General features: G+C 42.2%; 1 protein-coding gene across 1 annotated transcript in view; it reads right to left on the bottom strand.

The window, feature by feature from the left end:
• si:dkey-288a3.2 (protein phosphatase 1 regulatory subunit 37) overlaps nucleotides 1-23,297 on the bottom strand; it is a 97,461-nt gene that overhangs the window by 39,531 nt on the left and 34,633 nt on the right. The window contains exons 3-5 of the mRNA XM_060828996.1: nucleotides 15,818-15,863; nucleotides 6,397-6,497; nucleotides 3,496-3,615 (exon numbers count right to left, since the gene is read on the bottom strand). Coding sequence (XP_060684979.1) covers nucleotides 3,496-3,615; nucleotides 6,397-6,497; nucleotides 15,818-15,863 — 267 coding nt within the window. The remainder of the gene's footprint in view (nucleotides 1-3,495; nucleotides 3,616-6,396; nucleotides 6,498-15,817; nucleotides 15,864-23,297) is intronic.

Here is a 23,297-nt window from a genome sequence, read left to right on the forward strand (position 1 = left end):
CACATGTTGTTGACATTGTTACACTGTTATTAATCTTGTAACTGCAGAAGCTATACCAAGGTACATTTGTACCTAAGATTGCGATGTACATAGAACAATAAAGCTAATTCAACTCAATTGATGATCTCACCATACATGTGAACAATGGATGACAATTCTAAGATAGACAGAAGAAAGCATCTTTCAATATTGAGTCAGGGTGGTGGACAAAGAACTGAGCAGCAATCCCAAGATTCCCTCCTGATTACCCAATTGAAGATGGCAGTCAAGAAGACTGGTAAACCAGGAATCTTGCAAAAGTAGGTCAAGCATAATTTGGAAGTTCCAAGAGGCAACAGGGTCAAAGTTTAAATATTTCCCCCTTTAAATCCAGAATAGTGTTGGAGAACAAGGAGCAGCCCAGACTTGGAAGAACAGGGGTGCACGTTCATGTAGATTCAGAGAGCTCCAGGTGGAATAATTCAAGGCTGACTTCACAACTGGGAGGACTTTGAATTTGACTTGCTTGGAACTTTGCTTGACAAAATTGACAGACGTGAGACTTTGTGTAGGAGACAACCAAATTGCTGGAGGCGGTGAAAATGGGGAAGCTGCGGTGGACAGTTATTTTCTTAAGCGGTTGATGCTTGATGTGATAGAAGATGGATAAAGCAGCCAGGAGGAGGAGGGAATGGTATCAGTGCCAATGCTCCAGAAGTGGAATTCAACAGATTGGCAGCAGGATTAATCTGAGCATGATGGAGTCACAAATCACAATGCCAAACAAGATCGTTTCAGACTTGTTGAAGCTGACCTAGACAATACTTTCACCCATTCAGCATTTGATAACAGCCTAATTATACAGCTGCAACCCAGAAGTGAATGGTGAAGTGATGTAATTGCATAAACTGAGTGTGCATGGAAGATGAGAGTCTACTTAAGATTAGTCTCAAAGATGACTAGTGAAAAAAATGATGATTTGGAGTGAACTGAGGATGAATGTCATCATAATCCCAGAGGTGCACTGGATGCTCCCTCTTTGGAGTGGTGACTGGTGTTAAACTTAATCTGAGGACCACCATGCCTCAGGTGATGGACAGAGTTAAGAAGGTACCACCTTTATGGTGAACTGAGGATGCAGCATGAGGACAAATCAGAGGTGATCATTTGGGCATAGAAAAACAAAATGCAGTGAACTGCTTCAAGATAAATATGAGAACAACTGCAAATCAAAGAGTCACACTTGTGTGGTGAAAGGCTTTTAATAATGTCCCAATAGTAAAAGTAGCAAAAGTAAGATTCCATGGGATCAAAGGAGAGTTGGCAAATTGGATTCAAAACTGACTGTGTGGCAGGAATCACAGGGTAATGGTCAAGGAATATTTTTTTGTGACTGGAAGGTTATGTCCAGTGCTGTTCCATTCTGTTCAGTGTTGAGACCCTTGCTGTTTTTTGGCATTTATAAGTAATTTGGAGTTGAATGTAGGAGGGTTGATTTGTAAATTTGCGGATGATAAGAACATTAGTGCGGTGGTAAATCGTGGGAAGGATGGCTTTATCTTACAGGAGAATATAGATGCTCTGACCAGATGGGCTGTTCAGTAGCAAATGGATTTCAAAATGGAAATTGATGAGTGATTGGGCAGGCCAAACAGACAAGAGAATACTTGACAAACGGTAATACAGTGGGGGCCACTGAGGATCAGAGTGATATGTCCGTCTTCACCTTAAGATGGCAGAGAAAGTGGTTAAGACAGTGTATGGGATACTTGTCTTTATTATTAGCCATGATATAAGGTTTAAACACAGTGAGGTTATTCTGGAACTGTATAAATTAGGTCACAGCCAGAGTATTGTGTGCAGTTCTGGAATCCACATTATAGGGGGCATGCAGAGAAGATTTACCAAATGAAGTCTTAGTTATAAAGAGAGATTGGAGAGAATTGGGTTGGTTTCCTCAGAGCAGAGGAGATTGCAGAGCCATGATTCTGATTTATAAAATCATAAGGGGCATAACTTGAAGAGACAGGAAGAGATTCTTTTTCCTTTGTTGGAAGGATTAATGACTGGGGACATAGATTTAAGATAAGGGGAAGGAGGTTTAGATGGGATGTGAAGAAAAAGAATATCATCCAGAAGGGTGGTGGGAATCTGGACTCATTGCCTGTAAGGATAGTTGAAACTCTGAAGACATGTAAGAAGTATTTAGATATGCAGTTGCAATGCCAAGGCACACATGGCAATGGACTATGTGCTGGAAAATGGGCTGAGAATAGTTAAGTGGTTGTTTCTGACCAGCACAGAACTGAAGGGCTGAAGGGCCTTTTTCTATGCTGTAGACATCCTTGACTCACTGAGAGAAAAAGGGAGAGCAAAAAAGAAAGAAAGAAAATGAGAAAGAAAGCGATAGAGAAAGAAAAAGAAAGAGAATGAATTTGTGAACTGTATCAAAAGAATTGTTTTGCATTTATATGCACCTGTCACATCCAAAGAACATCCCAAAGCACTTCACAATTAATGAAGCATCTTGGAAGTGTCCGATAGAAATGGCAACCCATTTGCTAACAGCTGTCTCCCACAGCCAGTAATGATATTGATCAGATAAAAAATGTTGTTGTGATGTTGATTGAGGAATATTTATGGCCAAAACAACAAAGATAACTCTCTTTCTCATCTTTGAAATGATGCCAACGTTTCCTTAACATGTGTTGAGAGAGCTGTAGTTTGACATCTGATCTAAAAGCCAGTGCCTCGCGTGCTTTCTCAGTAGTTTATTGGAATTTCAGCCTTGACTTTTGTGCTTACATTCTTGATTTTTTTTTGTTTTATTCACTTATGGGATGTGGGCGTCATTGGCTGGGCCAGAACTTTGTTGTCTGTCTCTAATAGGCATTGAGAAGGTGGTGGTGAGCTGCCCTCTTGAACCGCAAAAGTCCACAAATTGATCTTGAATACATAATGTTCTGATGCAGAGACGTTTGTGCTATCAGCTGAGCCAGATCTAACAACACCCTAACATCATTGAGAACTAAGGGGGAACTAGTGAAGCAGTGTTATACTGTCATTTCTTCTATATTACACTTCAAGGATGCTTCACTGAGTATAAAGTACTTTGGAACATTCTATAGATGTTAGTGATGCATACAAAGGTAAAACATTTTTCTTTTCACAGTTCACAATTTCATTCTCTTCTGCTTTTCTTTCTTTCTTGGTCTTATTGTTGGCTTGTATTTGCCGCGAGAGAACCAGAAATTAATTTGAACAGGGATTGGTGAATGAGATGATCATATAGCATTATGATCATAGTGAGTGATGGAGCAGGACTTGAAGGGCCAAATGGCCTACTCCTACTCCTATTTTCTACATTTCTATGTAGTTAAGTGGGGTGGATGTCTTCAAGGATTGAATGAAAACTAAATGTGCTCGACAAGAATGACCAAATATATTCCACAAAACTGATCAAGAATTTTCTCTAAAAACATCACAAAAAATAAGAGAAATATAAAGTGCCATTACCTTCCTAATCAGCTGAGCTGCTGCCACCCAGCCTCCGCTTCCAATATGTTTGGTGAAGGAGATGTTGAGATGTACTGCTGAGTCATAGTATTCCATTATATCAAACAATGCTGAAGCCCCCTGTAATCAATTTATTGGCACATTAATCAGAGACGTGAATACTTTAAACATCTGTTTCTGCTGGACTATAACTTGCTTTATTGGGTTGTAAATTTGAGTTGCATTGTTCCTTATGGACATTGACACCAACTGGTAGTGCAGTGCCTTGTAAGAGCATAACAACTAGAATCAGTACAATGTAGAAGCAGGCTATTTGGTCCAATGAGTTCACACTGACCCTCCGAAGAGTATCCCACTCAGACTCAGCCACCTCCCCAATCCCAATAACCCAGCATTTCCCATGGCTAACCTACCTAACCTGTACATTCCTGGATACAGACAATGTAGCATGGCCAATCCACTTAACCTCCACAGTTTTGGATATTGGGAGGGAACCAGAGCACCTAGAGGAAACCCATGTAGACACAGGGAACTGTGTGCAAGTTCCACACAGACAGTTGTCCAAGGGTGGAACCTAACTCAGGTCTCTGGCACTATAAGCTACCAGTGCTAACCACTGTGCCACCAGGAGCAGGAGTTGGCAATTCAGCCCCTTGAGCCTGCTCTACCATTCAGTACAATCATGGCTGATCAGGAAATTCAAAGATGCAAATATTCATTTGTTCTGAGTTAGTTGATTTCAGGTAATGGAATTTAAATTTGGCAGGTTTCCATAGTGGGTGGTTGATCCATAAAGTAAGGGAAGTAGGAATAAGTAATTAAGCTTTTTGGGTTCTGTCATCTGTTTGCTGCCTTGGCAATTATTTCTTAACCCTTCTCCCAGTCCAACAGCAGACTATAATGGAAAGTGTGAATATTTCTCAGAGCTTTGCTAATAAAGCTGACTAAAGGAATAGTACTGGCATCAGCTGAAGGTTACTTGAATGGATGGAAGTCTTCTGTTAGAACACTTTCAACAGCCTTGCCCATAGAAAACAGCCTAGATTTTTAAATCTTAATTTCTCGTGCCGCTGAATGGCATAGATAGAATTTCTTAATAATCGTTCAAATAAGGTGGAGGTTATATGTAACAGTTCATTTTGCAATGAAGAATCAAGTATGCGATTGTAATTGGAATCTCTTCAATCCATGTCCTAAGAATGATTTAGGTAGGATTTACAGGCAATGTTCTGTGTATTAACTACACCTGTGGTGTCAAATAAAAATAAACTTATCTCTGTACAGCATGCTCCACCATGTGGAGCCTTGCTATATTGTGAAAACTCTTCCTGTAATTTTCATTTTCAAACATTTTGCCCTTGGGCTGTATACCTGTCATGGGACATACACTGTAAACATTAAGATTATTAAAATTGTATTCATTCACCTCAAATTCAAACAAGTTGAATTTTATCACACTTTCTATAATTTTCAGGTCCATGTGCTTTTACAAATTCTAAGAATAAAGTAGAGGGCCACCTGTGGTGTCAAATCTAATACATTCAGCCATCCATCAAAAACTCTTCATTTCAAAATAACTGGTTTCATCTCTAATATTACTTGTTTGGTCACTACTTACTTATTCACAGTCACAACTGTTTACATAATTTGGATTGCCAATTGTAATATTTCAAAATTTGTGATTGAAACTGACCTGATTATGAAGTTGTTATGAGGATGATACACGAAAGCTTTAAGAGACTTGGACAGGCTATTGAATTGGTTGAAGTGAGGAGGAATATCTTCACTAGGAGGATGGTAAATGTTTGGAATTCTCCATCAGCCAGTGGTCCATGGAAGCTCAGCATGTTCAAGATAGAATCAATAGATTTCTGAAGGCTCAGGGCATCAACGGATATGAAGGATAGTATAGAAAGTGGCACTGAGGCAGATGATCAGCCTTAATTGTATGGTAGAGCAGGTTAAAAAGGCTGAATGGTCTATTTGTGTTTCTATGTTCCCACGTCATTGCTTATCACGCTATGCACAGAATCACAGATATTTCAAGTTAAGCAATATGAATCAATAGCAGTCGCTTTAGAATATCTCACCAACAGAAACAAGTGATTTGCTCACAAAAATAAGACAAACTTTGGAGTTCCCTCAGCAGTTTCAACATCCAATGTCAGTACTTTTAGAATTTTTAAAGTTCATACCTAAGCTGTGGGCATCATGCACAAATGTAACTTTATGTCTCATGCTTACTTGCACTTAAGAAGCTGGCAGGGAGATTTTTTTTGAATCACTGCAGAATGTGAAGATAGCCCTCCCTTGTTGGAGAGACTAGACAGGGGGACATTGTATTAAACTAAGGAGTATCCTATTTTTGACAGAGATGAGGGATTTCTTTTCACTCAGAGGACCTCTGGTCCTTAAAATTCTCTTCCTAAGAGAGTAATAGAAACCAGGTCATTAAATATTTTTAAGGCTGGGTTAGATAGATTCTCAACCGACAACGGAGTCGGGTGCTGATAGACAGGAAAGTGGAATTGAGACCACTATCAGACCAACCATTTGTTGAGATAAAATGGTGGAATAGGTTGGAAGCCCCGAAAGGCCTATTCCCATCGCTAATTTTCATGCTTGTATACTCGCACAGTGTTGTTCGTTCCAAGACTTTGAACCAATAATGATAAACTATAATGGAGTGGAGATATATGTGTAAGTGTGGAAGAGGATGTGAAATTCTGTGGATTACTGAGGCAAGTCCTGACATGAAGGGCACAGTGGGAGATGAATGTTAAGCTGTGCTCATGCTGAATGAATTCACAGCAATGACTTCATTTTATTCCCTGTGGCAGATTTACCAGCGTTGGTCACAGGTTACAGCTCACTTACAGCAAATTCTACTGGTACCCTTACATTTTCATCCAGCTTCACCGACTCCAAGTTAATCAGTTTAAACTGCATCCGTTTGAAGATCTCTTCGAGGGCCTCACAACTCTCATAGTCTAACTTTTCACCTGGAAAACAAATATCTTTAGTTTTATTAAAGATGCAAGGGATAGACCTCTACAAAATATTATAAGGTTAATTCAAAACAAATATCCATGAGATGTTGTGATTCCTAAATTCCCCTTGTTATGGCTTCTGTAAACAAGGGCAATAAACTAATGTCAGTTAACGTCAAAATCTGAGGCAGCTTTATACACACAATGAAATGAATTGTAACTGCTCTAAACCAGGGCACTTTGCACCTCTTACTGTTGTTCGACAAATCACTGTCCTTTATTTAGACTGGACTGAAACTCAGACTCCAGGAGTAAAAAGACAATATTCTGGCATTGGCATTCAGGAACGATAATATAATGCATCAGTCTCAATTTAACCCTTTGTAAGGATCTGACTTAAGGAACAGAAGCTGTTGTATCTTAATCAACTGTACAGTACCAATTATTTGCGAGACCCTCTTTTTGTACGATATTCATTAAAGTAGATTTTCATCACTTCCTTCTTGATAGAGGTCTTTCTTCACTGTAATGGGAAGTAGGAGATCTTAACATTAAAAATTAACACAAGAACATTTCAATGCTTTTTGTCAGCCATCATCACAGCATCCAAAGTGTATATGAAGGCTATCTTTATCCTTTGGGCTGAGTGGATTGTGAACCTGGTCTTGGAGAAAGGGCTCACTGTGTGTAGGACCTACTTACAGGTGAGATCACGGCAGGATTTCATGTGACAGCCGGGAAAGGTGAGTTCAGCGGTTGTGCCCATCTCTCTCGGTCTGAAGGACAGCAGCCTCCAGTATGTTCTACTCCTTCTGATGGTCGGACTTCATCAGCTTGGCCCTGGAGGAGGTGATTGACAAAACCTTCACTGTGCTCCATGCCTATCTTGCCTTCTGGACTGTGGATCATATGCACAGTCACTTATGTAAGGAGGAGACTGGAGGCCATTGTTGTGACTAGCAGGAGGAACCATTCCCTGGAGAAGAAGGATTTTGTCACTGGCAGAGTGAAGTACTGCATCCTGCTGAGAGGGAGTCATCAGCATCTCTGCCCCCTCCCACCCAGTCACAAGCTGTGGATGTTGGAGGTCATGGTTCATGGCCTGTCAAGTCAGTTGCCTCGGGAGATGCAGTGAGTCCTCCAACTGCTGAACTACCATCTACTCCCCAGGGACAATGAAGACCACAATGTCGTCACTGTTAGGCTTAACGGGTCATCAGGTGGCAGTGAAGAGGGATTGATTTCCACATGGAGTAAGTCCTTATGGCTGGACGGTCTGACCATGGAGTTCTTCAGTGTATGCTGGTTCCTTGAGGAATGTTTTGCACCCAGAGAGTTGCTCCTTTTGTGGCAATGGGCCAGTCACTATTTACATAAAAACTGGCATCCAGTCTCCCTCCTCACGACATTTGTGCTCAGGTGTTGTCATTTCACAGCGGGCTAGATAACCCACCCTGACCAGCTGTGCACTTTTATGGGCCAGGGGATCCATAACAACATCCATCTGGCAAAACCAGGAGGAGGGGTCAAAGGGATCAGGTTGTAACATGACATGCAGTTCACCAGTTGCTTTATGACCAGCACTCGGCTCCTGGACGATAGCACTCGGAACAGTCCTGTCCAGCGATCTCAGCAAGCCAAGATTTTGGCCTCCAGCTCCTGTCAATTTGCCAGCCAGGATTCCTGGCTGAGGGGGATGCCACATGGAGGAGATGGGTGGAACCTAATCCACAATTCCCAGAGCTGCCTAGTCTGACGAGTGCCTTCCTGTCCACCATTTAGGAGAAGGTGTTTGACAGATTGAACCACGAGTATTTATTCAGGACTCTGCAAACACTCAGGTTCAGAATGCAGTCATCTGAATCTGACTTCTGGACACCACCGCGGAGTGTCTGATTAAAGGTAAAGGGTTCTTGACAGTGCCCCTTCTTTTTGTGAGATAAGCATGTCAGGGCTGCCCTTGTCTGGCCAGAAGTATTCCTTGTGCGTTGAGTCTTTCCTGTGCCTCTTGTGAAGGAGGTTGCAGAGTTGGCGCTGCACAGGCTGGGCACGGGAAGTGGTTCTTTCAGCTTATGCCGACAACATGCTCCTCACGTTCACAGACCGGCTTACCTGGGGAGGATGTGTGAGTGCCAGCTGATGTACTCAACAGTGTCTTCCACCAAAATCAAAAGTTCCCGGACCCCTGGTCAGTCTGTAATGAGTGGATGTCTTGCCAGAGGAGTTGTGGGGGTTTGGCTGGAAAACCACCCATTTCATCTATGTGGGGTCTACCTTAGCCTAGCTGAGGAATCCTGGCTAGCAAATTGGCAGGAGCTGGAGACCAATGTCTTGGCTCGCTGAAGCCGCAGGACAGGACTGCTCCAAGTGGTAGCTTACCAGAGTCTAGTGCTAGTCTTCATGCTGTGTTACCAGCATGTGTCCCTTTGACCCCACCTTTTGAGACAAGATGATGCACTGGATCATAGCAGAGGTTCTGAGTCTGTCCATTGAGGAGGATTGTCAGTCATTGGTGTGCCCAGATGGTGACGTTCTGCCTTCAGACCCTTCAGCAATCTCTTTATATTGAGTTTCCTCCCAGATGGTGCACCCTGGTGATGTGTTTTTTTTCTGCTGGGTGTGTGACCTCAATTACAACGCATTGCTCATGCTCATTGACCAGAAGGGTTTGCAGGTTACCCTCAGGATGATGCCTGTCTTTTACCATGACCTGATCAATATCTGGGGTCGAAGGTCAAGTCCCACCAAGCCTTCCCACCATCAGGTGTAGCAGCTATTGTCACTGCTTAGGAGTCTGCACCTCCACCATCGTTGGTTCAAGTGGCTGGCAGAAGGGAGAGCCATGACCATGGGGGTGACCAGAGTCAGGGATGTGCTGAGTGATGGAGGCCTGGGCTGGTTATTGCTGCAGGAATGAGCACATCTGGCTCACAGCCACTGCCATCCAACACCTTAAAACAGCAGCAATCGGTCCCAACGTCATGCACTAGTTGCAGAATGTTCAGGTGGAATCCTGTCTGTATGTACCTCTGTTCAGACAGAATTTCACATTGACCCTAGGGTCCTGAACCTCCCTCAGGAGCCTGCACCTCGCAACCTGAGCCGTCTCTTTACTGAAAAAAGTGTCGCTGGAAAAGCGCAGCAGGTCAGGCAGCATCCAAGGAGCAGGAGAATCGACACTTCGGGCATAAGCCCTTCTTCAGGAATGAGGAAGGTGTGCCAAGCAGGCTATGATAAAAGGTAGGGAGGAGGGACTTGAGGGAGGGGCATTGGGAATGCGATAGGTGGAAGGAGGTTAAGGTGAGGGTGATAGGCCAGAGAGGGGGTGGGGACGGAGACGTTGGGAAGAAGATTGCAGGTCAAGAAGGCGGTGCTGAGTCCAAGGGTTGGGACTGAGATAAGGTGGGGCGGGGGGGGAATGACAAAACTGGAGATATCTGCATTCATCCCTTGTGGTTGGAGGGTTCCTTGGCGGATGATGAGGCGTTCTGCCTCCAGGCGTCGTGTTGCCATGGTCTGGCAATGGAGGAGGCCAAGGACCTGCATGTCCTTAGTGGTGTGGGAGGGGGAGTTAAAGTGTTCAGCCACAGGGTGGTGTGTTAAAGTGGCAGGCAACTGGAACTCAGGGTCTTTTTTGAGGGCAGAACGTAGATGTTCTGTGAAGCTATCACCCAACCTACGCTTTGTTTTCCCAATGTAGAGCAGACCACATTGTGAGCAGTGAATGTAATAGATGTTTGCCATTACGTATCCCCCCAGTTAAACACTTAAAGCTAAGGGCCAGTCTAATCCTTACCGATAACTATTTTAAAATGTACAGAATTATGATCACTTTTTCTAAAATGTTCTCCCACTGAAATTTCAACCACACTTCCAAACTAATTCCCCAATACAGGGTCTAGTACGACCCATTCCTCAGTTGGACTGACTACATAATGATTCAGGATACCCTCCTGGATGGACACACCAAATTCTGGCCCCTCTACGCTTCTAGCACTAAAGGAGTCCCTGTCAATTCTGGGGAAGTTAAATCACCCAATGTCACAACGCTGTTATTTGTAAATCTTTCCATGATCTGCTTACATAACTGTTCCTCTATTTCCCACCAGCTACTAGGAAGCCTACAGTATAAACCTGCCATAGTGATTGCACCTTTTTTAATCCTTAGTTCGACCCAAATGACCTCGCTGGATGAGCCAGACAAGATGTCCTCTCTAAGTGCAGCGGTGAGATTGTCTTTAATCTGTGACACAACTCCTCAACCCCTTTTCCATCCCTTTCTGTCACACCTGCAAAATCTATAAAACATTACTAATGAAGGGCTTATTCCCAAAACGTTGATTCTCTTGTTCCTCAGATGCTGCCTGACTGGCTGTGTTTTTCCAGCACCACACTCACGACTGCAAAATCTAAACCCTTGAACATTGAGCTGCCAGTCCAACCCTTATCTCAACTTGGTTTCTGTAATGGCTACAATATTGTGGTTCCTTGTGCTAATCCAGACTCTAAGCTTATCGGCCTTATCTGTTATCCTTCTTGCATGAAAATAAATACACTTCCAAAATGTGTAATAAAAATGGAAAGAACTGCAGATGGTGTAAATCAGAAACTAAAGCAGAAATTGCTGGAAAAGCTCAGCAGGTATTACAGCATCTGAAGAGGGAAATCAGAGTTAACATTGCGAGTTTGAGGGACCCTTCCTCAAAACTGACTCAAAATGTTAATTCTAATTTCTCGCCACAGATGCTGCCAGACTTGTTAAGCTTTTCCAGCAATTTCTGTTTTTGTTGCCACCATGTTTATTAAACTGACCATGCCTGTTCTTCTGATTAGACTTATCTAACCTGACCCATGCCTGTTCTTCCTGTAGACTCTCCACCAACTTATCCCTTTACCTTTTCTGCTATTTCAATTTGACCAGCTCTGCCTTCATGCCCTCATAAATGTCTTTGTTTGGGTTTAAAGCATTAACCTTAGATCCACACTTTTCTCTCTCAAACGGAATGTGAAATTCAATATTATGATTATTGCTACCTAGTGGCACCTTTACTATAAAGTCATTAATTATTCCTGCCTCATTAACATTTCCTATATCTGGTTGGGTCTAAAACATGTTGGTCCAATAAACTACCATGACAGCCCTTTGCCAAATTGGTTTAATCGAACAATATGTAATTAAAATCATCCATGATTAACGGTGTACCTTTCTCACAAGTCTCAATGATTTCATTTTTCACATTGTCCTTCTGTGAGATTGCTAATAGGGGACCTAAAAATGTATAAAACACTCACAAATGACTTTCTGTTTTTGTTCTTTGTCATCTTGATTCTTCATTCTGATTTCAAGAGATAACGATCATATCCTTATATTGTAACAAAGCCATTCTTAATAACAGTGCTAAAACTCCGTCGTTACTTACAGAACTTCCCATCTTCCTAAATGTCATATATTCGCAAATATTTTTGTCCCAATATTTGCAGTAGAGCATAGAACATTACAGTGCAATACAGGCCCTTCAACCCTCAATGTTGTGTTGACCTTTGGAACCAATCTGAAGCCTATCTATCCTTCACTATTCCATTTTCATCCATGTGTTTATCCAATGACCATTTAAATGCCCTTGAAGTTGGCGAGTCTACTGTAGTTGCAGGCATGGCATTCTATGCCCTTACTACTCTCTGAGTAAGAAACTATCTCTGACATCTGTCCTATATCAATCACCCCGGAGAAGAAAGTGAAGACTGCAGATGCTGGAGATCAGAGTTGGAAGTGTGCTACTGGAAAAGCACAACAGGTCAGGCAGCATCCGAGGAGCAGGAGAGTCAACATTTCCGGCATAAGCCCTTCATCAGGAATGAGGCTTGTGGGTCGGGCTGAGAGATAAATGGGAGGGGGTTGGGGTTGGGGTTGGGATTGGGAGAAAGGTAGCTGGGAAAGTGATAGGTGGATGAAAGTGAGGGAGAAGGTGATAGGTCAGAGGGGGGAGTGATGGATAGCTCTGGAAGGCGGTGCCGAGTTGGAGGCTTTGGGCTGGGATAATGTGGGGGCTGGGGAAATGAGGAAGCTGAAATCCACATTTATCCTGTGTGGTTGCAGGGTTCCACGGCGGAATATGAGGTTTTCTTTCTCCAGGTGTTGGGTGGTAACAGTTTAGCGGTGGAGGAGGCCTAGGACCTACATGTCCTTGATGGACTCAGAGGGGGAGTTGAAGTGTTCAGCCACGGGGTGGTGGGGTTGGTGGTTGCAGGTGTCCCAGAGGTGTTCTCTCAAGCGATCTGCAAGAAGGCATCCTGTCTCCCCGATGTAGAGGAGACCACACTGGGTGCAATGGATGCAGTAGATGACATTGGTAGAGGTACAGGTCTGGTAGGCTTAAAAATAGATAATTCATCAGGGCCAGATGAAATATATCACATGCTGTGAGTAAGTCAATAAGGATGGCGCAGGAAAAGCACAGCACATCAGACAGCATCAGAGGAACAGGAGAATTATCATTTTTGGCATAAGCCCTTCATCAGGAATACTGTCGAGTGAGGCAAGTGAGGAAAAGCAGGGACACTAGCATTAATTTTCAATTTCTCTCTGGCCATAGGAAAGATGCCAGAGGATGAGAGGACAGCCAATGTGGTACCACTGTTCAAGAAGGGAGCCATAGATTAACACGGAAACTACAGGCCCATCAGTCTAAACTTGGTGGTGGGAAAACTTTGGAAACCAATTCTCAGGAGCATAATTAACCTGATGGGCTTGCTCATACTTCATCGGCAAAATGCTTTTTCTGAGGTCTCGCTATATTGTTGGTACCAACATGGACTTTGGGCATTGGATCATTCTCCATCCATTTCAAATTCCTCTCCAGGCCTGAGTGCATGTCCCAGCACTAGGTAGGGAACACAATCTTTTGGACCCTCACTCTTGGCTGCAAAGAACCATGTTATTCCCCATGGCCATGTTACCACTATGAACCTATTAACTCCTCCACCCATCAGAAAGGTTTCTTCTACCATGGTGTCATGGTCATTTTACTCAAATCTTCTGTCACCACTACTTTCATCTGTAAAGACTGCAAGAACCTCAAACATGTTGAACAATTGTAATGGTCAAAGCTACTCCACCATACTTTCTTTATGCCCTGACTTATCTTACTCAGTGTGCCTGTGTCTGACCGCACATCCACTAATATCATTTATTGTATCTGTTGCTCCCGATGCGGTCTGCTCTATATTGGGGAGACTGGGTGACTCCTAGCAGAGCGTTTTAGGGAACATCTCTGGGACACCCGCACCAATCAACCACACCGCCCCATGGCCCAACATTTCAACTCCCCCTCCTACTCTGCTGAAGACATGGAGGTCCTGGGCCTCCTTCACCGCCGTTCCCTCACCAGCAGAGGCCTGGAGGAAGAACGCCTCATCTTCTGCCTCGGAACACTTCAACCCCAGGCATCAATGTGGACTTCAACAGTTTCCTCATTTCCCCTTTCCCCACATTTACCTAGTTCCAAACTTCCAGCTCAGCACTGTCCCCATGACTTGTCCGGACTTGTCCTACCTGCCTATTTCCTTTTCCACCTATCCACTCCGCCCTCTCCTCCCTGACTTACGACTTTCATCCCCTCCCCCACTCACCTATTGTACTCTATGCTACTTTCTCCCCACCCCCACCCACCACTAGCTTATCTCTCCACGCTTCAGGCTTTCTGCCTTTATTCCTGATGAAGGGCTTTTGCCCGAAACATCGATTTCGCTGCTCCTTGGATGCTGCCTGAACTACTGTGCTCTTCCAGCACCACTAATCCAGAATCTGGTTTCCAGCATCTGGAGTCATTGTTTTTACCTCACTGACCAAGACAGAAGACCCTACTCTAAGGGATATTGACCTTCCCCTGAAATGAAATACCCAAGCAACCTCCCCGTGCAGTGTCTACTTTTAGCTTATAAGTTCTGGGTTGAAGAATTTGAGCTGCTAATACTTACTGTAGACCTGTTTGCCCTAGATTATACTGGCATCCAGGTATTCCCATGTCCTGTAGTCACAGCACATCATCCATCTGTCATCTTGACTGTATTAATTGACTAATGATTTTTACTCAGTTAATGTAGAATTGCTACACTCCACATCTCCCCAATAATTACACTCAGCAAACTTTATTAAAATTTTCAAAGCATACTGTTCCTGATAAAACACCTGCCATGTGAATGAGAAAAGAGCTAAATGCTAGCTTCCCAATTCCATTTTTTTTCTGTGATGTGTCACTTTTGATTTCTTTCTTCCCACAACGTATGGTCACAGACTAAGCCTTGACGTCAAACCCAGTCTCAAACCCAACCCAGCCCAGCTAAAACCCAGGCCAGCCTCAGCCCAAAAACCCAGCTCTGTCCCAACCCCAGTTCCTGGTCTGTGCTTGGCCCAGAGCCAACACATCTCCCAGATCTGCACTGGCAAGGTGTTTCCCAAGTCTCCCTTGCCTGTACACTGCTTCTTGGGTCCCCTCTACCTATACACTGTTTCTCAGGTCTCCCCTGCGAAATCCTCTGACATCCATTAATGATAGATAGATAGATAGATTCCTTACACTGTGGAAACAGGCCTGTAGCCCAAGTCTACACTGACCCTCTGAAGAGTAACCCTCTGACTAATGCACCTGTCACTATGGGCAATATAGCATGGCCAACTCATCTTCCCAGCACAACTTTGGACTGTGTGAGGAAACCAGAGCACCCGGAGGAAAGCCACGCAGACATGGGGAGAATGTGCAAACTCCACACAGACAGAACCTGGGACCTTGGTGCTGTGAGGCAGCAGTGCTAATCACTGAGCCACCGTGCCGCCTGTATTATATCTGTTAGCATAAGAGCTACCTCCCCCATCCCGTCTTTCATTTTACCTAAACTCTGGACACTTTTAATTGCCTTGTGTGGACTCCTGTGATTACTATTTTTACTACTGTGAGCCTTTTGTCAGTGTTTGCTGGGATCCTCAGTGTAGAACTCAAGGACCACCATCACCATTGTAAATATCACACTGGGGTCTAGGTGCTTTTGACGGATGAGCCCTGTAAACCATGCTTTGTGACATAATGAAGATTTATTGATTTATACAATAAATAGAGAGCAGGACTCCACAAGAACTTTCTTTCCTGAGGTCTCAGCTCCATGCTTTGGGGCATCAGCTGACATCATAGATGATAACTCTCTCCCCTCAATGGCATTAAACTCATTAGCCTCTTATGTTACTCAACAGGCAGTATTTCAAAGGAGATTTTAGTACACAATTTGCTAACCAGTACATGCGCAGTTAACAGAAAATACTGTTAAAAATATTAACTTACCGTTCAGATCTAAACATTTGATCCTATGATGTACCTCTGTAACCTTCTGGAAAACAAAAAAAAACTTGTATTTGTAAAGCTCTTTAAAGTCAATGGAGAACTTTTTAAAAATACAGTCACTGTCATAATGAAGGAATTTACCAGTGAATGTGTCTTCAACAAACAGTGATGGGTAATGGCTGTTCTTTTGTGCTATTGATGAGGGTTAAAATTGACTGACTCATTGAGAGTAACTTACCCACTCTGCTTCACATGATGCCATCAAATTTTTAACATCTACCTGAGAAAGCAGATCGGGCCTGTGTTTAACCTTTCACCCAAAAGATGCATCACTGCCCAGGCATAATTTTGGTTGAGAACTCCACTTAAAATTTTCTCGAGGGCTACATTTTAAAAATAATTCTCAAGGGCATTTTTTTTTGTTTTCATCCTCATTACTCTCATTATTATGTGATACACTAATTGATTAATGTTACCTTGCTAATTTGTGTTGACACAATGTGTTTCGCACAGAAACAAAATGTGAATAATTTATCAAAATCCCCAAAAATTATTAAAGCCACAGCACAGAAGGAAAACATTGACTTCCTAGACATCCTCAGTATTTAAAGTAATGCAAGACAATGCACCATAAGTTAGAAATAGAAGTTTATTTTCTCCCAATATAGGCAAAAGGTGGGCTACACCTGTACTCATTGACACTTAGAAGAATGAGAGACAATCTTATTGAAACATACAAGATTCTGGGGAACATTACCTGGTAGATACAGAGAGTTTGTTTCACATTGTGGGAGAGTCCAGCACCAAAGGATATTGTCAGCATAGCTTTGCAAAACAAAAGTAGAAACATTTGCAGTAATCTTCAAACAGAAGTACCAAGTGGATTTTGCATCTCACCCTCCTCCTGTGGTCCTCAGCATTGCAGATGCTAATTTTCACCCAAATCAATTCATTCCAATGTAATGTCAATAAATGTCTAGAGGCACAAAAGCTATGGACCCTACAATAGTACTGAAGACTTGTGCTCTACAACTTGCCGCACCCATACTCAAGCTGTTCCAGTATAGTTACGATAATGGCATCTACCCAACAATGTGGAAAATTGTCCAGGTATGTTGTGGACACAAAAAGCAAGATAAATCTAACCTAGCAAATCTCTTCCCATCAGTTTACTTTCAGTTATCAAGAAAGTGATAGAAGGTATCATCAATAGTGCTATTGAGCAGTATACGCTCAGCATAGACCTGCTCATTTGGGTTCTGCCAGGGCCATTCAGCTCCTGACCTCATTACAGCCTTGGTTTAAACTTGGACAAAAGAGCTTAATTCCAGAGATGAAGTGACAGTAACAGTCCTTGAAAATCAAGGCTGCATTCAACCAAATGTGGTATCAAGGAGCCTTAGCAGAGCTGGAATCAAAGGGGCAAACTCTCTGCTGGTTGAAATCATACCTGGTACAGAGGATGAAGGATATAGATACTAGGGATCTCTTATCTCAGCTCCAGGACGTCTCTTCAGGAGTTCCTCAGAGTAGCGTTCTAGACCCAACCATCTTCAGTGGTTTCATCAATTCCTTTCCTCGATCATAAGGCTCCTCAGATACCATCTTTAGTAGACCATCTTTAATTGCAAGAACATCTGGACAATATCTAGGCTTGGGCTTTCAAGTCACAAGTAACATTCATGCCATGCAAATACAAACAATGATTATCTCTAATTAGAGACAATCTAACCATCTCCCCTTGACCTTCAGTGGCATTACCATCACTGAATTCCCTACTAACAATATTCTGTAGGTTGTCATTGATCAGAAAGTCAGCTGGACTCATTATCAATGCAAGAGCTACATAGCCACAAGAGTAGGTCAAAGGTTAGGAATACTGCAACGTATAATTCAAAGCCTGTCCACCATCTGCAAGGCACAATTGGAATATTCCTCCTCACCTTCCCGGAATGGTGCAGCTCCATCAACACTCAAGAAGCTTGCCACCATCCAGGACAACACAGGCCACTTGATTTGCACTATACTCACAAGCATCCATTCCCTCGAGCATTAATGCTCTGTAACAGCAGTGTGTACTATCTAGAAGATACACTGCACACATTTGCTGAAGATCCTTAAAAACCATTTTACAAGCCCAAAACCACTTCCATTAGGAAGGACAAGGGCAGGAGATACATGGAAATACCACCACCTGCAAATTTCTCTCCAAGTCATTTGCCAGCCTGACTTGGAAATATATTGTTGTTCCTTCACCATCACTGCATCAAAATCCTGGAGTTGTCTCCCTAATGACACTGTGGGACTACCTACAGACATGGATTGCAGTGGTTCAAGAAGGCAGCTCACCATCACCCTCTCAAGGGTATCTAGGGACAGGTAATAAATACGGGCAAGCCAGTGACACCCACCTCCCGTGAGAGACTTAAAAAATCAGAGTAAGGAGTTGCCCATTTAAGACAGACATGAGGAAGAATTTATTGTATCAGAATTATTTTCCTCGGAGGACTGTAGAGTTGATTAAGTATATTCAGAGCTGAAGTTGACAGATATATAACCAGTAAGATTATGGACAAAGAGCAGGAATGTGGAGTTAATACAACATAAGAATTAGGAGCAGGAGTAGGCCATTTGGCCCTTTGAGTCTGCTCCGCCATTCAAATAAGATCGTGGCTGATCTTTTTATGGCCTCAACTCCACTCACCCGCCCTCTCACCATAACCCTTAACTCCCTTACTGTTCAAAGGATTATCTGTCTTAGCTTTAAAACACTTGCTGATGAAGCCACAATACTTCACTGGGCAGGGATTTCCATAGATTCACAAACCACTGGGTGTAGAAGTTCCTTCTCAATTTGGTCCTAAATCTCTCCCCAAAAGTTTGAGGCCACGGTCTCTTGTCACCTACCAGTGGAAACATCCTCTTATCTATTCCCTTCGTAATTTTATAAATGTTGATAAGATCCCCCCTCATTCTTCTACGTTCCAATGAATATAATCCCAATGCACTCAGTCTGTCCTCATAAGCCAACCCCCTCAACTCCGGAATCAATATAGTGAACCTACTCTGCTCCCACTCAAGTGCTAGTATATCATTTCTTAAATAAGGAGACCAAAAAAGCATGCAGTACTCCAGGTGTGGCCTCACCAGCACCCTATACAGCTGCAACATAACCTTCCTGCTTTTAAACTCAATTCCTTTAGCAATGAAGGACAAAATTCCATTTGCCTTCTTAATTACCTGTTGCACTTAAAACCAACCTTCTGTAATTCATGCAGTTGATAATGATCAGCCACGATCTATTGAATGGCAAGGTAGACTCAATGGGCTGAATTGCTTACTTCTGTTCCTACATCTAATGATCTTATACACAAAATGTCATCACTCATAACATACCCTGTACTGGTCAGGTCGCAGCTAATGTATTTGCTTTAATAATCAGAAAGCTGGAAATCTCTAAGTGGGCAGTCATAACCCTTTTTGCTGCATGTCAGATGTCAGTCTCAGATTTAAATTTATGCATTTTACAAATTGTGCAATTGAGACAGTGCTCATTATAAGATTATCCATTCCATTTTTTCCATTTGGTAGCTCCTGAACATGTGTAGCCCTCTTGTCTTCCTGCACATTGCATCCTCCCTGTCTTTCTCCACCTTCAACCTCCTAGTCTCCCTCCCTATACCACCTTGTGGCCTGTCCATCATAGAACATAGAACATAGATCATTACAGTGCAGTACAGGTCCGTCGGTCCTCGATGTTGCGCCAACCTGTCAAACCAATCTGAAGCCCATATCCCATTTCATTCTCGTCCATATGTCTATCCAATGACCATTTAAATGCCCTTAAAGTTGGCAAGTGTAAATCATTCTCCCTAATTCACTATTTTTTTCTCTCATTCCTTTTGTGGCCTCCTTGCCTCGCATTATCCCCCTTATGACTTGTTTGTCAACACCACTCTGTGGACTAAACTGATATGCAAGAGAAAATGAGGACTGCAGATGCTGGACATCAGAACTGAAAATGTGTTGCTGGAAAAGTGCAGCATGTCAGGCAGCATCCAAGGAGCAGGAGAATCGACGTTTCGAGCGTGAGCCCTTCTTCAGACAGCCACTGGGAAAAAGTAGACCTCTGGCTCCCCCTCAATACTGCATGGCAACGTTTGACCTTAAATATAAAATAGACTTTGAGTTCTTACCAGATGCTTAGCAAACATCTCTGTTGTAGAGTAAAAACCAGTTCCTGACAGGTGAGTAAGTTAGAAGAAATAAGACAGCACCTCCTCTCCCTCTTCCACTAATTCCCTTACTTATCCAACTCTCAACATTGCATTCAAAGTGACACTGAGATACCTCTATTCATATTATTGTGATGCTGTTCCTTTAACAAAGGTATGCTGTCCTTGGGTTTTTTTTTCCCAGAGAGGTCATAAAAGACACAGACTCCAAACAGTCTGGGGTTGAAGGGTTTCAGGGCCAATTTGTTTACAGCTAACAGATACTGCAACAGGCAGAAGGCTTTCAAGTTAAAAATGCACACATGTACAATGTAAGGGAAGTGGCCAGTTCTCCCAGCTCAGCTTTTCTCTCCTGAAGAAGGGCTTATGCCCAAATCGTCGATTCTCCTGCTCCTCAGATGCTACTCGGCCTACTGTGTTTTTCCAGCACCACATTTTTCAACTCTGGTACTCCAGCATCTGTAGTCCTCACTTTCTCCTGATCTTTTCACTGGTTTGGTTTGGTTTTTGGCAGTAGTGTAGAAAAAGCTACTGGACCCAAAGAAACAGGTTCAGGCTGGTACTCTGTCTTTTCTCCTCTAAGAACCTGTGTTTGATTTTACCTTTTGTGCCAAGGAATGTTTATGGGGATTGTTGCAAGTGTTTGGAATAGCATCATTAAGTTGAGATGATCAGTTGGATTTTGGGATAGGTTAAGTTATTCAGTATTCTGTTTTCTTTGTTGTGTGCTTCATTCAGTAATCTAGTAAAAAAATGTTTTGTTTAAAACTAAGTGGTTTGACCAGCTGCATTTCCCCTGGAATATCCACTTTACACCTGCTTAAAATAACGAGCAAAGATAGGGTTTGGGCTATCTTCTTGAAATGTTTTAAGGGATCTGGCTTGGTTCATAACAATATCTCTGAAACTAAAGAGTTTTCTCAGCCCCAGTTACAGAAAATCAGTTTACACTTGGTTTATTTAGTTAAATAACGTCAGTCGGTCTCAGGTAGGGAGCTTATATAGAGGGAGCTGAAGCCTGGATGAAATTTAGAGTCTGAATAGTAAATTGTAGTCAAATATTAAATGTAACAGACAAACAAAATTAGATTTTGCCACAGAGACTAAGAATCCCCTTACGTAATAATACACAACACTATTCTAAATTATTCTGTGTCCGAAATCACACTTAGATGCTTCCGAAGAGTTAGTATAATCCCAGGTTTAGAAACAGCAGTCTAAGGTAGTTTGCTTTTGATGAATTAAGTTCAGCTGTTCTCAAGTACACAGCTTGTATATCCCCTGTTTAAGCCTGGGTGAAATTTTAAATTTAAATAACAAATTACAGTTAAATATCAAATATGAAATACAAAAAGAGATGGATTTTTTGAAAGAAACTGAAATTTTCTTCCTCACACAACTCTCAACACTCTTCAAAGTCACACTTAGAATCATTTTTCTTCCAATTGATTTCACCAAAGGCAAATTAATTGGTAATTTGTTGATCTAATTTGCTGTATAAAAGCTGTCTTTCATGGTTTCTTGCCGAAAAAAAATTGCATGATTTTTTTTAAGCTGTGAAGTAATTTGGGTCTTTAATCTTAAATTCTATTATTCATTTCCTTCACTCTGCCCAAACAATTACTTTGAGTCTGGGACAAGAATTTCTCAATGGTGTGTGTGTTTTATATGCATAGTACCACTAACATGTAGAAACTGATATGCACTGTAATCTTTCTGTTTCGAAATACTTGTGGCCAAGAAAGCTTCTGGTTAATAAAATAATATTAAAATGCCTAAATATAAATGTGTTAACTGGAAAACACTGTAGATATGAATATTTAGCTGAAGCATAAAACAGGGAAAAAGTCTCCTTATTTATCCACCTATTTTATCCTCCAACTTTTTTCACTCCCAAAGTATTGTACTAAAATTATGGCATTTATTGTTGTCTGCCTATAATATTTCTGGATAGCTAGTGTTTCTGAGTAATAGATTTCTGAACTAGAGATACTACAATGTACGTACAATTTGATTTCCTGTAACTTTAAAGATGAGAAATAAGAGGAATGTATGGCTTAATTGGATCTGTATTCACTGGAGTTTAGAAGAATGGGAGAGAATCACAATGAAATGTATAACATTCTGATAGAGCTTGATGGACTGGATATAGTAATGATGTTCCTCCTGGCTGGAGCATCTAGAATAGGCAATGTGAAGCAAGCGAGTTAGGACTTAGATGAAGGGAAGTGCCATCACTCACACCATAACAAACCTGTGAAATTCTCTGCTGCATAAGACTATGGAGGCCAAGTCAGTGAGTGTAGTTAAGAAATGATAGCATTCTAGACACTAAAATCATCAAGGAGTTTGCGGGGGACGGGGGTGGAAGCACAGGAGTATGACATTGAGATAGAGGATCAGCCATGATCATATTGAACAACTAAGCATGCTCAATTGCCAACTCCAGCAACCATTTCCTAAGTTTCTATTGTAAAGTTACAATAGAAGATCGGGAGAACTCACTGGAGGTGTATAGTCAACCTGAAACACTGACTTCTCCACCTCCTGATGCTTGCCTGGCTTGCTGTGTTCTCCCAGCCTCCTGCTTGTCTACATCATCTATATAAAAGCCAGGGTCAAAGGGACGGTCTTGTGAGAATCAAATTTATGTAAGTGTCATGATATATTGCTTAATAGAAAAGGTCCGCAGTAATATAATTGAAGTCAGGATATTGAACTAACTGGAGAAATAGTTAAGATCGTAAGAAAATATAAATTCAGAGGAGCGAAAAAATTTTCAGCACATCTGTTGCATGCGTGCTGTAATACTAACTTATGGGATTATTCTGTACAGCGGCTCAGAAGAAACATCTTGTCAATTTGTCATGTCTCTTGTCCTGCCTCCACCCAGAACTTTCTTTTCATCCTAGCCTATCACTTCATACTCTCCAATTCTTTCAGCTTCTGCAAAGTCTGCTGATGGCTTGAGAAGCATTAAAGGTCTTGCAAAACATTCTTGTGCACATCCTTGTTATCCTTTTAATTGCCCCCCAACTTTAAATGTCACAGATGTCATTCCCAGACTGTTGTGAGTTTGCATCAGGAGTTAATAATTGTGTAAATGAAGTCATCTATAAAATTTAACCAATATATTCACTCACAAATCTTAGACTGACTAAATTAGAACCGGCTCCCAACAGAATCAAGACTTGTCTGTCTGATCTTTTATATTATGTAATGGCACTGTGATAAATAGTTTGTGG

This window comes from Hemiscyllium ocellatum, chromosome 8 (genome assembly GCF_020745735.1).
Source record: "Hemiscyllium ocellatum isolate sHemOce1 chromosome 8, sHemOce1.pat.X.cur, whole genome shotgun sequence".
Classification (NCBI taxonomy): domain Eukaryota; kingdom Metazoa; phylum Chordata; class Chondrichthyes; order Orectolobiformes; family Hemiscylliidae; genus Hemiscyllium; species Hemiscyllium ocellatum.